The 14847-nt window shown below is 37.4% G+C and overlaps 1 protein-coding gene across 2 annotated transcripts; it reads left to right on the forward strand.

The window, feature by feature from the left end:
* Window positions 1-51: 51 nt before the first annotated feature.
* UTP15 (UTP15 small subunit processome component) lies at window positions 52-13762 on the forward strand. Of its 2 annotated transcripts, none has more exons than XM_072416255.1 (13): window positions 52-180; window positions 2604-2761; window positions 3552-3644; window positions 5558-5742; window positions 6881-7059; window positions 7890-8015; window positions 8852-8987; window positions 9124-9208; window positions 9865-10017; window positions 10747-10848; window positions 11375-11508; window positions 13205-13263; window positions 13363-13762. In XM_072416255.1, the coding sequence occupies exons 2-13, from the start codon at window positions 2672-2674 to the stop codon at window positions 13590-13592; spliced, it is 1572 nt and encodes a 523-aa protein (XP_072272356.1). In that variant the 5' UTR covers window positions 52-180; window positions 2604-2671; the 3' UTR covers window positions 13593-13762. The 2 variants fall into 2 exon arrangements, with proteins under 2 accessions (XP_072272356.1, XP_072272357.1); XM_072416256.1 differs by having other exon boundaries at window positions 64-180; window positions 2608-2761.
* The last annotated feature ends 1085 nt before the right edge of the window (window positions 13763-14847 follow it).

The raw sequence follows: 14847 nt of genomic DNA on the forward strand, positions 1-14847 counted from the left end.
AGGAAGATACAGCAGAGAAAATTAGTTAAATCTATGCTGGCATTTTGGTGACGTAAAATTGTCGCGACGTTTCCGGAAATACGTCAGGAAGCAAGATGGCAGCCTGCTGCGGCTATTCCTGCGGCGTGACTGGCTGGTGGTGAAAGGAGGCAAAGGCGGACGGCGAGACTGGAGAGAGCGGTATGTACGGAGGTTAGCTAGAGGGATGGAAAAACTGACCTGTGATGGGTCACGAGTTAGCTGTAACTTTGTTACAGTTCTGTGTATTAGATCCCATGCTGAGCTCCAGGGCTCTGCCTGACACATCGCATACAAGGCAGAAGGGTTCCATGCAACTAAAAGTTAACATTTTGGTTTCCCTTTAGATTTGAATAGAATAGTGAGGGACTAGAACATTTTTCAAGATTTGACTGCTGCCTGTGTTCACATCTGATCAGCAGACTTCCTGAGAATGGAGGCTCAGCCTAAAATATTGTCACCAGCAAAACCTTAGCAGAGAAGTGTTCCAAAAATGGATTTACTGCCTTATATTTGGAGTGTATTCTCTCCTTGAGGAGGTGAAAGGAAAATCTTATTAAAGTGGAAGTAAACCCAAAAACCACCCAAAACAAAAACAAAAAAATACACACCTATAATCCTGCAGAGCAGTCTCTCCGTCCACAGGTTTCTTCCATCGGTTCCCACTTTGTCCTGGTATCAGTCTCCGAGCCGACACGCCAGTCGCCGCCATCTTCGCCTTTCTTTTTCCTACATCACCTGACCCAGGCGTGAGATCAGGTGATGTAGTTTGGGAAAAAAAACTTTTTGATCTCACTGCACATGCATGGAATCGGCAAGGAGGTGCTTTATTGTTGTACTTGCAACAGAATTTTTACTTTGCATAAAAGGGTTTTCTACCTAGTCAAAATTCTGAATTAAGGTACGCTCTAACACAGACCTTCTGTAGAGACCTTGATCTCACCACAACTGCCTTCCATTCAGTCCTGCAATGTCCGGGATTCTGTCTTCATCTCTAGCGTAGAAGAACCACCGGGCGCAACCATATTCTTCCTTCGTCTCTGGCTTCTTCTTACATCAGGCATGTAAGGAGGAGAAAAAGAAAAGACAGGCCTTTGCTGACTTTATATTTGTACATCTTTAGAAAAAAACAAGTTTGTTCTTTGAAAATAGATAATTGTAAGGTGATGCTGACTCAAAAGTGTGTTACTTCATAGTTACACATTACATTATATATGAACTATAGAAGTATAAAAGGTAAAAAATTATAAGATATACATATGATAAAGTGTTGATCAAAGATATAACATATCAGAGTGCATCAAAGAGTTGTACTTAAGGAATCTAAGTGTGTTTTTAAACACATGCAAAGCTTTTTTTTCTCCCATGCAGTTCCAATTGGAAAAAAAAAAGACACTTGTAAATGCATGTGTGGCTGTGCTAGGAAACCTGGAAACCCCTGTGCTGTGTGGTCAGAGACTCTGGAAACTGTTGTGGCACGTTTTAGGAGTCTGGAAACCGTCGTACCACGTGGCTTGCGCTTTGGCAGTCTGGAAACTGCCATGCTGCGTGGCTTGCGCTTTGGCAGTCTGGAAACTGTCATACTGCGAGGCTTGCGTTTTGGGAGTCTGGAAACTGCCGTACTGCGGGGCTTGCGTTTTGGAAGTCTGGAAACTGTCGTGCCTAGGGGCTGATTTTTGGGAGTCTGAAAACTGTCCTGCCACGCGGCTTGCGTTTTGGGACCATTTTTAAATGTAAAAGGTAAAAAATTTGCTTAGTTGTGTCTCCTGTTTGTCCTCTCTTTGCATCTTATAATGAGTGGAGGTCAGCAGGAGTAAAAACTCCCAGAAGTGTTGGTTTCCCTGATTACTTCAGTGGAGGGATTCTAATCATGAGTCTTCCTTCATATTTTGCAGGTACACATGTTCCCATGTACAAAAGGTCATTTTAGGGAAAATTAAACACTGAAAAACCTGTAGAGATATAAAACAAGTTTACCTAAATATGCTGAACTTGTTTAATGCTCAAGTTACCAGAATCTTTCTGCTGGTTACAGAAAGGATTATCTCAATACATAATTTAGCTATTGGCTAGAAAAAGTGTCTCCATGGCTTTTTTTTCCAAGTTCTGTTGTATGGTTGATAATCAAAAATTGTGCCATTATGCTATTGTTTAATATGAAAAGGTGAATCATCACTTGAGGATATTTCCATATGCAAAATGCATGTGTGTAGCAGTCCTCCAACCTTAGGTAACCAATCTGCAGCGACTGTGCATTTCCACAGGGTAGAGTGCAGTGGGGGTGTCACTTGCATTTCCTCCCCTCTCTATAGAAGCTGTGTGTATAACCCTTGTTCATTCATCTGTCACTGGAAACAATCACAAAACATCATTCCCAGAGACAATCCTCCGACCTTGATCAGATGTCTGTACAAGGCTTTAGACTGGCATACATGTCTAATGCTAGTTGTATGCAAATATACATAAATTGAAAAAATTCCAGCTTACAGGTAACATTGTGTTATAGTTTTTTGCTCCCACTTCTTTGTGACATCTCTGTTTTCTGTGTCTGAAAATGTATTGATTTTGTAAACCCTTTGTTTTAGACAGGCTTTTGCTCTTGAAGAACTTGTATTAAAGAACTTGCATATGCTAGTACTGTGAAGACGAAGAGATGTCGGGATACAAACCTGTTGCCATCCCATCCTACCCCAAACTTGGGGAAAAGATAACACAAGACACGTTATACTGGAGACGCTATAAGGTAATACTAAATAAAATGATGATTTGAAGCAAAGCTGTCCAGCTCTGCACAATGAAAATCTTTGGATTAAGGACAAAAATTTATGATAGCCGTTGCTGTTGTGTTATTTGTGGAATGGTTATAGTTTGTGTCCTGAGAACTTGAGAAGATGTCATTTTCATGTGTACCTGTCAAATTGTTAGGTATAGAATCGGGTGTCTTATTGTGCACCCACCAATATCATTGAAAAAGGTAGGTTTGGCTTGTTACTTCCCACACCTTCTTTTGGTTCGTAATTTAATTAGTAGCTTCCCTGACGCCAATAGTGGGGAAGGCCATTATCAGGTGCCCTAAAGTTTGATCCTCTAAAATGCTCAATAAAATTGCAGCTGTATGCTGCCTCGTGCAGATGCCCAGTTATAACAGCCTGTCAGTTTTGTACATTTAACAAAGCCAGATGTTTGCCTAAAGCTTTATTATCATGACTATAATTATAATTTGGATGTGGCAAGTTTATGGGTTCATTTAAACATGACTAAAGTTCCCCTTTATTACTTACATGATTAAGGTGCTTAACCTTTCCATTAATCAATCAGGTTTTAATCTTGCAGTATTGGGAATGAATACTACTCATCTTTTATGCTTCATATTGCATTATCTATTTTATATTTTCCACAAAACTGTTTTACTTTTACTGTGCTTTCTTATAAAGTAATGTGTTGTTATGGTTGTGGATATTTAACTTCATTTTATTCATCTTGGGTGGTTGGAAAGTTTGCTCATATTTTCTTGTTTTTTAATATTTTCTTAGACTCCTATACAGATCAAAGAATTTGGTGCAGTTACTAAAGTAGACTTTTCACCTGCCCAGCCTATAAGTTATGCAGTCACATCATCTACAAGGGTAAGTAATGAATAAATGATCACTGATAGAAAAAAATATAGTCCGAAACATAGCTTAACATTATTTGAAAGCTATCTCAGAATATACTATGATGTGATTTCTATCCAATTTGTGATCCCAAACACAGCTATCATCAGGACAGCATGGAGGGGTGAATCACATAGACTAGGACATCAATAAAAATATTTGGCATCAACTATTTCCTATTCTATGAAATAACAATAGTTTTGCTATAATGTAAATATTGGTGGTGTTGCTAGTGCTAGAACATGAGATGATTATAACACACAAATTAATATCATGACCACAGCCACAAAATTTAGAGATTACTCTTCCTAATGGGACTAACATTTAAACAGGTCAATGTGTTCAAAGTTAACCTGCTCAGCATTCAAGGCTCAATTTAAAGGTATATCAGTAGGGGCAGGTAGAAGAAATATGTATGTGGTATTTAGGCAGCAGACAGTGAATATGCTATGAACCTGTTATGAAGTGTTTTGGCTTGACATCCACCAGGCAATGGGAATGCTGCCAGCTGTTAAGATAAACAGTGGTCTCAGAGATTACACAGACCACATAAATTGTCATCATCAGCAAACCCATTGATCTGATAGCCAGGCGACCTAGCATTTTCAGGAATTGCAATTTTTGCCATCCTAACATTTTTTCACTAAGTTTAAAAAACATTGAACTGTTAAAAAAAAAAAAAAAAAAATTTTACACAATTGAGGCCTCGTCCCGGTCAGATTGTTAATTGATCCCAAAACCCACAAGGTATACTCTTTTCCAGAGTTAAAAAGAAGATTCCCCTATATGGCAGAATAGAATATTTTCCTATTGATTCAAGTAAGGGTATATGCATCAAGGAAAGCTAGATGGCTAGCTCCTCGAGATTGGAATAATCCGTTAGACTCGATGTTACGGTCTCGTCAGGTTCCCCCATAGGCTTTTTCCGAACTGTGTGAGTTTCTTAGAACTGATTTAGATTATGAAACTGCTAAAGTAGGCATGTCAAAATGGCAAATTTATTTTCTTAGTCTACCGGTTTCGAATGTTCCACAGATGTACAAAATCTCCTGTATGTCCTGTTTTTTCGCCTTTTCCATAGAAATTATATTTCACCTTAGAGGGCCCATTATATGGGTCTCTCTGATGGGAGTACATATTTTAAATGTGCAGCCCAGGTGCATTTTCCGATTAGTAAACAATTCTGGAGGCAAGTGGTACATTATGTCCACAGATCTTTGTTGAATTACATACCATTCACACCAGAATGGGTAGTTTTTGGCCTAGTGGAACTGCAAGGTGTCCAGTTTACCAGAGGAACCAAACGGTAGGCATTATTACTTTCTGCTATTTCTAAGAAAGCCATTCTTCATTGCTGGTTGGAATCTACTCCTCCAACGATGTGTCTTTTTATGACTAAATTACAAGAATTATTTAGAATGGATAGAGGCAAAGAATCTAAAACTCACACTACGTGGTACCTTGAAAGAGAATTAACAAGTGACTCCCCTATTGTTATGTGAATACTGTATGTGTCCACTTTTTGCACTGCTGACACTGTATATTTGTTGTATGTTATACTGAAGTGTCTTGATTTATCTTTCTGATTTGTCTATTGTAAAAACGTGTTAAGTATCTCAACTGCTTTTGAAAATGTTGAATCGCTTGTTTTTTTTTTCTATTGGTTGAAAATTGGTTTGTATTATGTTTTTCCACTGTTTAACCTCAATAAAGTATATTTAAAAAAAATGTATACAGATGAAAGAATGAGGATCCCAAAATACATCTTAGGACAAGTGTGTTGTTATTCGGGAATAATTCTGTACTTTATCAGTATGCTTTGTGATTATAACTTTACAATATATTAAGCTTAATTAGTATTCTAACAGAAAGCATTTTTTCCTCAGATCCACGTTTATGGGCAGTACTCTCATGAGCCTATAAAAACCTTCTCCCGCTTCAAAGATACCGCTTATTGCGGGACGTACAGAGGAGACGGGAGGTTGCTTGCCGCAGGCTGTGAGGACAGTGTTGTCCAGCTTTTCGATATCAATGGCAAGGCTGCTCTCAGACAGTTTTCTGGACACAACAAGTAAGTGATCGCTTGGGGGTTGGATTGATACTCACCACAGTGTTCTCCCCATTATTTATTTTCAGCTGGGTGGAAGGAAGGTAAACAGGCGGCAGGCCCTGTATATTGACACAACTTGTCAGCAATCACCCACAAACAGCCACATGGTTACTGAAAAGTGCCGGGTGGGGCACCCAGCTAAAAGAGGCTGGGGAGGACACTGCAATATAAGCTGTGTTGGCTGGTATTTTAAACAGAGTGCCATTGTATTTAGTTACCATTTTTTTATACATCCTGATATGAACATCATCTTAGGAATATTGTCTGATCCTGAGGACTAATAAGTATATACAACATGGAATAGTAAATGACACGCTTCTGTTTACATAATCAGGTCATGGATGATCTATACAAGCAATGCATGATATGTAGCTGTCAGGTAAATTAGAACATACTGTGGTGTATTCCCTTTTAATGTTATCTTTAAAATATAGCTGAATGCTAAATGCCACCATATATCATCCATCTACTATGCAGTAAAATAAATTGATCGAGTATGACACAAACCATAGGACCATAGACAAGTGCTAAAAGCAGAGAGATATCATGTAAGATACTGTTAGACTAAATTGTACTCCCTTAATAGTAATAGACTGTACATTTCTGTTTATTGCAGGACTCATGAGTTCTTTTTAGTAACTCTTGCACCTTTATAGTAAAGGCTGAAATGCTATCTTCAGACTGATTGCTTAATTTGTACATAAAGCATGTCATAGGTAATGTAGTGCCTAAATGATTGGTCAATAACAGGTTTGTGAGCTAGTAGCCACACAATAAGGGGTATTTTATAAATTGTTTCCCTGTGAATTTTTCTGATTGTTTGATCATTTCTATGCATATTTAAACTGAGTCGTTCTGGCACCTAGTGGTTAATTTCAAAAGTGTTTTAGCAGTCACTATAATAACGGGCTCCGGACCGTGCATGTGCGGTGGAGCGGGGTGTCATTTAAAGGGAAGAAATTTTCCCTCATAGTGATGTCATGATGCCAGAAACCACCCACCCTCCCATTGCTGGTCTGAGCCTTCTTTTCCCCTAATGTTATATTGGTATGTTTACTTGCATTTCACAATGTAATAACACACTTCTTTTCTAATATAGAGCTGTGCATGTTGTGGATTTCATGGCAGACAAGTATCGGATTGTATCCGGGTCAGATGACTATTCATCCAAGATTTGGGACATTCCAAATGGCATAGAAATCTCTTCTTACACAGAGCACACGGACTACATTCGCTGTGGCTGTGCTAGTAAACTCAGTGATGATTTGTTTGTTACAGGTAAGAAGTTATTCCTCTCTTCCAGCAAATGAGATGATCAGTTAACTGGGCACTAGCCTTGCTGAAAGCCTCAAAAGTAATGTGAGCTTGTGCGCATCAAGTGCTTTATTTGCTCAAAGCATGAAACCAGACTGAAGTATATTGTTTTCTGATCGAATATAGACATTTTAGAAATCCAGGCATAGTTTTATTTCTGTGTTTTTCCCCTGCAATGAAAATTCTTACTGGTCAAGAGGACCTGGTGTCACCACACTGGGAAACTAGCTTGAATTGTTTTACCAGTAATTGTGTATCCAAATAATTATTTATAAATGTAAAAGTGTAGAACAGTTTAGGCTGGTGTTTCCTTTAAAAAGCTTGTAGTAGACTTTGGGTCCTTGATGCATTTATTCCTAATGAATACAACTTTAGCAACAGTAGACTTGGGAGTTTCCAACTGACACTTTTTTGGAACATTCCACTTAGAATGTATCCAATATATAGACTATTTTGAAGCCAAGTACTAAGAATTCTCTGGTTAGCTGTTCATATGTGACTTCTATTCTAAATTTTACATCAGGGCCTGTAAAATAAACTGTTTAGCCTTAGTGTCATTAATTTTAGTAGAACTAATATGATGCCCATACTATCACAGAAATCAAGTGGCTACAAATGTTTAACTTTGTAACATATTCCTTTTAACAATTACATTACAGCTTTTTCTTCTCAATGTCTTCATCAAGATCCACTTAGGCTAATGCAGCTATTTCTGTGAAATGCATGTTTCCTGTATATCTCTTGTCTATATCAGGATTGTGATGTTTTAGTGATGCAGTCTATTTTAATTTCAGGTTCCTATGATCACACAGTAAAAGTATTTGATGCTCGGACAGAAAACAGCGTGATGAGCCTGGATCATGAGCATCCAGTGGAGAGTGTTCTCCTCTTCCCCTCTGAGGGGCTTCTTGTCTCAGCAGGTATAGTGCAAAAAGAAAGTGTATGCTTTGAAAAAGCAAGCTTGCTGAATTGGACTTCTTGGTGCCCTAAGAATGCTATCTTCCTTAGAGTAGACCTTTTCCTAGGTTATATGGCTTTCTTGCTGAGATAGATGAATAACAATAAAAAATGCTGGTATCCTTTCATGGAGAAAATACCAACCCTGGTTCCATTTTAATGTAATAATATACTTTTTAGATGGGTGCACCACCACTTTTCATTAACAGTAAGTGTTTTTGGGTGGTTACTCAAAAGTTTGGGCACAATACAGGGGCTGCCACCCCCCTGCAGCTTCTTCCCCCTCTGCCTAAAATAATTTCTGGGCAGAACTCTTTCTGTGTTGTAGAGAGTGATTGATGTTCATAGTTGCTGTTCCACACCTTATCCCTGTGGTTAGGTATTTACCAATGAAAATGACATGATCAGAAGGAACCAGAATTAAAGCAGAACTAGGAATACCCCTCTGTCTCTGTTCTGTTGCCACCATCGTCTCCCTTCTGTATCAAGATCCTCCACTATGTTAATTGGGTGGATCGGGATGCAGACGCACAGGCGATCATTGAGTCTTGGCACCTGCATGGGAACCCAGGATTTTTAGGTATCTCCGGCAACAAACACAGCTTAGTGGATTTTCACAGGTGGTGTTACATGGAGTAGGGGTCACAAAATTCATTATAAATAAGTGACTGCTAGCGGGTGTCTGCTACATAGCTGGGCAGGTGAGTGTAGACAAAGCACATCTGTTCATTTAGGTGTATATGCTAGAAATCATAGAAACCACAACTTTAATTTCTTATTTCTACCACTCTTATTTTAGGCGGTCGATATGTGAAAGTTTGGGACATGCTGAAGGGTGGACAGTTATTGGTGTCTCTGAGAAACCACCACAAAACAGTTACCTCTCTGTGTCTTAGCAGTTCCGGACAGAGGCTGCTCTCTGCATCATTAGACAGGTAAGTTTGTAAATATAGTTTGAGTACAAAGTCCTTTTTTTAAAATAGTGATAGAATTGTTTGAGTTTTATTTCTTGCAGGTAACCAAACATTGTTTTTGTTGCATTTGTTAATGAGTTGTTTTTTTTTTTTTCAGACATGTCAAGATTTACAGCACAACAAATTACAAAGTGGTTCATAGCTTTGACTATGCTGCCTCAATCTTGACTCTTGCATTGGCGGTAAGGAAATAGATTTACAGTAGTTTGCAGCAGTTTCTTAGTTAATAAGCAGTTAATAAAACCAGTCTGTGTGCAGTAATTTAGATCAACCAATTAGTTGAAGTGACTGCTAAAAATGCATAGGTTTTCTTACCCAAATCAACAACTAAACATTACATTGTATTAACATTAATATTATTACGTTATATAAAGTTATACTTTAACTTAATTTTACAATTCTGTAGGGCCTCGGTTTACTTAAACAAAATATAGCACCAGAGCCTCACCAGAACCTATAGTAGAAAAATCTTTAGATCTAAAGGATACAGCCAGGCTTTACACTTTTGGCTTATAAAACTGCACTATGCAGACGGAGCATGTTCCATGTTGACTCTTGGTCTTTAAATTTGAATTTGAGGCATGGCTATCCAAAAGGTAAGCCTCTTTTTGTAGTTCTGATTTTTAAGCATGACAACTTTAATGGTTTTAGCTATAAAGAATATAAATCCATTTTTTTCACCAAATACTTCTTCAAACCCAGTTATTTCCTTGTGAAAGTAGTCGTTACATCATCACCCTGCTGTACAAAATCTTAGTAAGGAAGTTTACTATTCTAAGATCTGTGGAAAGAATTATTACACAATAGATTTATTAATGTTCTCATGTTTGACTTGTAGCCTGATGATGACATGATTGTTGTTGGAATGACAAATGGAATACTTAATATCAAACATCGGAAGCCTGAAGAGAAGAAATTAAATGAACCTCTGGCCAGAAAGCATCCAAGATACAGAGTGTTTGTGAAGGGCAAGGACTATATGCCAAAACAGGTACAGAGACACAGCTCTTAGTTTATGGATCTGATGATTTTGATATGAAAGTGCAAGAACTGCCACAATATAATATATGTAAACTAAATAAAGGGTGAGACCCAGGATTACATACTAGGAGGAAATATGGCTAAAGGATGCATGTGGTAAACTAGTAAACAATACATACATTGTATGTACATTTGTTATCACAAAAAAAGTATTTCTTTAGACGGATTCTAACTAGGGGCCATGAAAACATGTACCTTCACAAGTTTGATCTGCAGTCTCTCTTTTTCCCCCATCAGCCTCATCCCTTCCCAGCTTCTGTGTAGGAATTGTTTTTGCTGTAAATTAGGAGAGGGAACAATATTAAAGGTCTTTATACACAGGTTATATTTGATGGACTAACACGAGGCCTAATTTCAAATAAAATGTTAGTAACAATTTGTGGTTGGGCTTTCCATAAACAAGGTTATGCATTTATATCAAGCTTACCATTCTGTATGTCCCCTCTGTATATTAGAGGAGGTAGATAGAATACCAAAGATAATGTTCTGGCTGTTTGCCCATCACCATGCAGACAAACTGTCAAAATAGGTTTTGGTTTTTATTGTCCATAAGTACCTGAGTCCTCCATGCTTTGGCTCATTTCAGAACATTTGTTTGTTTTGGGTTAATTGTATTATTGTTCTGTTCTAATTTCTGGGTTTTTTCTGCTTTGTTTTGCTTTTCGATTGGTCTCTGCAGGATGATATTGTTGTCAGTAAGCCAGTAAAGCAGCACGTAAGAAAATATGACCGGCTACTCAGAGGATTTCAGGTGTCTGCTGCACTGGATGCTGTTTTGGAGGTAAGAGGGAAAGTTTGTGTAGTTTTATTAAGACAAAGTGAGAAAATGCTTTAAAGAATTTGCATAATATAGCTGAGAATGTTTTAAAAATATAAAGCTGTTTTGGGGGGTCTTTTTATGCATGAACTCTGCATTGCCTAAATAGTTCAGCTAACAAATTTGCTTTAGGGAATCTATTAAGTGCTTCTTTTGATAATTAAAACGCCAGGGCCAGTCTGCACATTGCGTATCTGCTATTAGCCAACCTGACACTGAGGCCACTTCACATTTTCATTTATAAAATTCAGAACAGAGTAGTGCCTACTGAGTCCTTTAGAGTGCACTCTGCATAACGCAATAGAGAACACGCCATGGTAGGAGGAGCGTTTGGTCACAATACTTGTCAGTCCTGTGCCCTGTCTCCTCCTACCTGCCTTAAAAATAAACATTAGAAGTTTGTTGCCTTTGCAAATGGATGTCACCTCTAATGTGTGTATGATGTGTTGTGCGCTACAGTTGATAGGTGCTTATCTCTCCTTTGTCACAGCCTAATGTTAGAAATGGATCCCCGGAGGTGACAGTGGCCGTATTAAATGAAATTAACAGAAGAGGAACCCTCAAAAATGCTCTGGCAGGAAGAGATGAGAAACAGCTCAGTTGCATATTGACCTTCCTCATAAAGTAAGTATCCAGCCATGTCTTGAATATAATTGTGATTTACCCGCTAGTGTGACACCTACATATGTTATTACAGGCATTCGAACGCCGTAACCTATTTCCTACAGCCGATGCCACTAACTAACAAAACTGAATTCATGCTTTGCCTCAAAGTGTGTATCAACATTGAACTTATCTTATTTTATCCAATTTGGTCTGTAAAATATATAATTAAGTAGTGATTTGTTAGATCTGTCCAAGAAATAAAATTACTCCCTGATCCTAACGGGTCATTGGGTGAAGAAGATATAAAGCGCAGGCACCTTTATGTGCTCACTTTTTCCTTTGGGCCCCTGTAGAGTTTAAAGGCAGTAGTAAGGGTGTATAAATTAACTTCTGTCCTCTATATGTGAGGGAAGAATTCTGCTGTGACTGTCTATATATCATTTTTTCCTTAATTCTGCTAGATATAAAAAAAATGAATGTTATTTTTGCAATGTATTTATTAATATTTTATTAATTTTTTAAATACAAGCATCTGAATTCGACCTGGTATAGGTGTCAGTGGGTACCCAAGCTGTTGGTGATAGCCAGGGTTGAGGGGGACACCATTGTGAGAAATTGGTGAAGGTTGATGTTAATAAATTTTTTTTAAATTCTTGTACCCTGGCTGTCTTTATGATACTTTGACGTACTGTAGTGCAGCGGTCGCCAACCTTTCGGAACTCACGCACCACTAAATTCATAAATTTAAATCCCTCGGACCATTAATATGAATTTTTTAAAAAAAAGATAAATACATTTGTAAAATAATCTTCCTAATGGTGCCTGACAAGGACTGTGGAGGCTCTGTGTCATTGATCAGATCACCGTTAAGTGAAGTATTACTATTGTTACTATTATCATTGGTTGCATTATCTTTCATATTACTAAAGAAATGCAAAATATGTGTTTGCTTTTTCTCGCTCATTATGGCTTTATTTCATTTGAATCTAAGACCAAACAAGAAATGTTATCAAAGTCAAATTAAATAGTTATCAAAGTCGAACTATTTGATGCCATTATTTATAACAGTTAAAGAAAATACACAGTTAAGGTCATATTTACCTAAAAGTATCTGAGAAATAAACAAAATAAAACAATCATATGAGAATCAGTATTCATGGGACGGGGTGACTTGTAATGGTGGAAACAATACTGAAGCGTACGGTTTAGCAACGGTTGCCTCATACAACTTAAGACTATGTTGTCGTCCTGCTGTGCTTCCCTTGTTTTTCCACTTTTCTAACCGTTCATGAATTTAGTGCAATATAAAGGTGAAAATTGTCATTCAGAATATGATTTATTAGAATGTTATTTTGTTTTATTATTAATTATTTGTATTATAATATTTATACATTTATATATTTATTTATATAACCTAAAAATTTGAAATGTCCAAATTTTTCTGTGGACCACCAACATTTTTTTTGCAGACCATTGGTGTAGTGGGTCACAGCCATGAAACTTCAGAGAAAAGATTGTAATTGCAACTACCACACTTATTAGGATTCATTTAAAGAGGGGATGTTTGTTAACTTTTCCCAGTACAATGCCCCTTGCTAGGGTAAGGTAACATGAAGATTGTGGGTATGATGGGGTAAATGCAGGAATAGGTTCACTAATATGTTGGTAATATGCATAAACGCAACACATATTAATTGTATATTTTGTTCAACAGGCGCCTGGTAGAGCCCCGCTTTGCTCCAATACTGATAAACGTAGCAGAGCAGGTTATTGGTAAGTACGATTTCCCCTCCGTATCTCTCTCATACTGCTGAAATAGCTGGTCAGTCATGTTCAGATTCTAATGAGATTATCACGATAATTTGTCCTTAGATATTTATGCACCGATTTTCAACCAGTCATCTGTAATCGACAAACTATTCCTGAGACTCCAAGACACCCTAGAAAATGAAATCCTTTACCAAGTAGAACTTCTGGAAGTTTTGGGGATGATGGACACTCTCTTTGCAACCATGACAAGTAAAAAGGAAACCAATTCAGCAGAGACCAAATCATTTATTCCAGAACAGAAAACCTCTACAGATATGAAATCTTCATCTTGATCTGGCATTAGCCAGTAGACATTTTTATACCACTTTTTAAAGCGTTTTATATTTGGGGATATGTATATCCATACCATCTGTCATAATGCTGTCAAATCCAATTCATGTGTCTGGTTGAATAGGACTGGAACGCTGTTCATAAAATTTTAAAGAAAGTTTTGTGAAATTTTGCTTTGTGTCAGATGATTTATTGCTATTAGTGGCAGGAATAGCTTTTTATCCACATCTACTTCTGTCAGTGATTTGGGGCTTTATGAAATCAATCCGAGCTTGATCACTGTGACGGAAGTATAGGTACTGAACAATCGCTGTAAATCTCAAACAGCAGCAAATGGTTATTTTATTTTGGTGAATATATTACCATGTCAGAAAAAAATCAGCTTTATTAGGAGTTTTCCTTTGTAGGTGGTTCTCTTTAGTATTGCCAACAAACAAGCCACACATGAGCTTTATGCAGTCAATAGAAACACAATACCATGGAAAATTTTAACGTGAGCATTGGCAACCATTTTCAAAGCTATGTGTTTTTACATATTTTTGGTAATTATCTGTAAAAAAAGAACTGTATATTGAATCAGTTATTGCCATAGACAATTACCAGTCTATCCTGGTACCATTGACCTTGTTTTATATCTGCAGTTTAGCAAAGATATGGATTGTACTGTCTGATGCTGACAGCAGTTTATATGTAATCTAGAAATATGAACCGTTAAGAAACTTGTGGAACAGGGAATAGGAAGCTGAATCCTAATATTTTAGTGTTACTTCATTAAAGAATATATTTAACTCTATAGCAGACCAGTTTTGAAAATAAAATCTAAAATCTGGTTGTTTTCAAGACAACTGAACCAGAAAGTGTCTGTTTAGCTTGTTTTGTTTCAGTTGAAATAAAAACGGCCCATCTTATATTTTTGTACAGTGAGGGAAAAAAGTATTTGATCCCCTGCTGATTTGTTATCTTTGCCCTCTGACAAAGAAATGACCAGTCTATAATTGTAATGGTAAATGGTAAAAATAGTTAAATGGTAGGTTTATTGTAGCTGTGAGAGACAGAATAACAACAAAAGAACCATCAAAAACCCAGTACTCAAAAGTCAGAGCTTGATGTGCATTGTAATGAGTGAAATAAGTATTTGATCCCCTATCAACCAGCAAGATTTCAGGCTCTTTGGTGTCTTCCCTGTATGCAGGTAACGAGCCGAGATTGGGAGCTCCCTCTGTAAGGGAGTGCTCCCAATCCAAGCTTGTTACAGTA

This window comes from Pyxicephalus adspersus, chromosome 6, assembly GCF_032062135.1.
Source record: "Pyxicephalus adspersus chromosome 6, UCB_Pads_2.0, whole genome shotgun sequence".
Taxonomy (NCBI): Eukaryota; Metazoa; Chordata; class Amphibia; order Anura; family Pyxicephalidae; genus Pyxicephalus; species Pyxicephalus adspersus.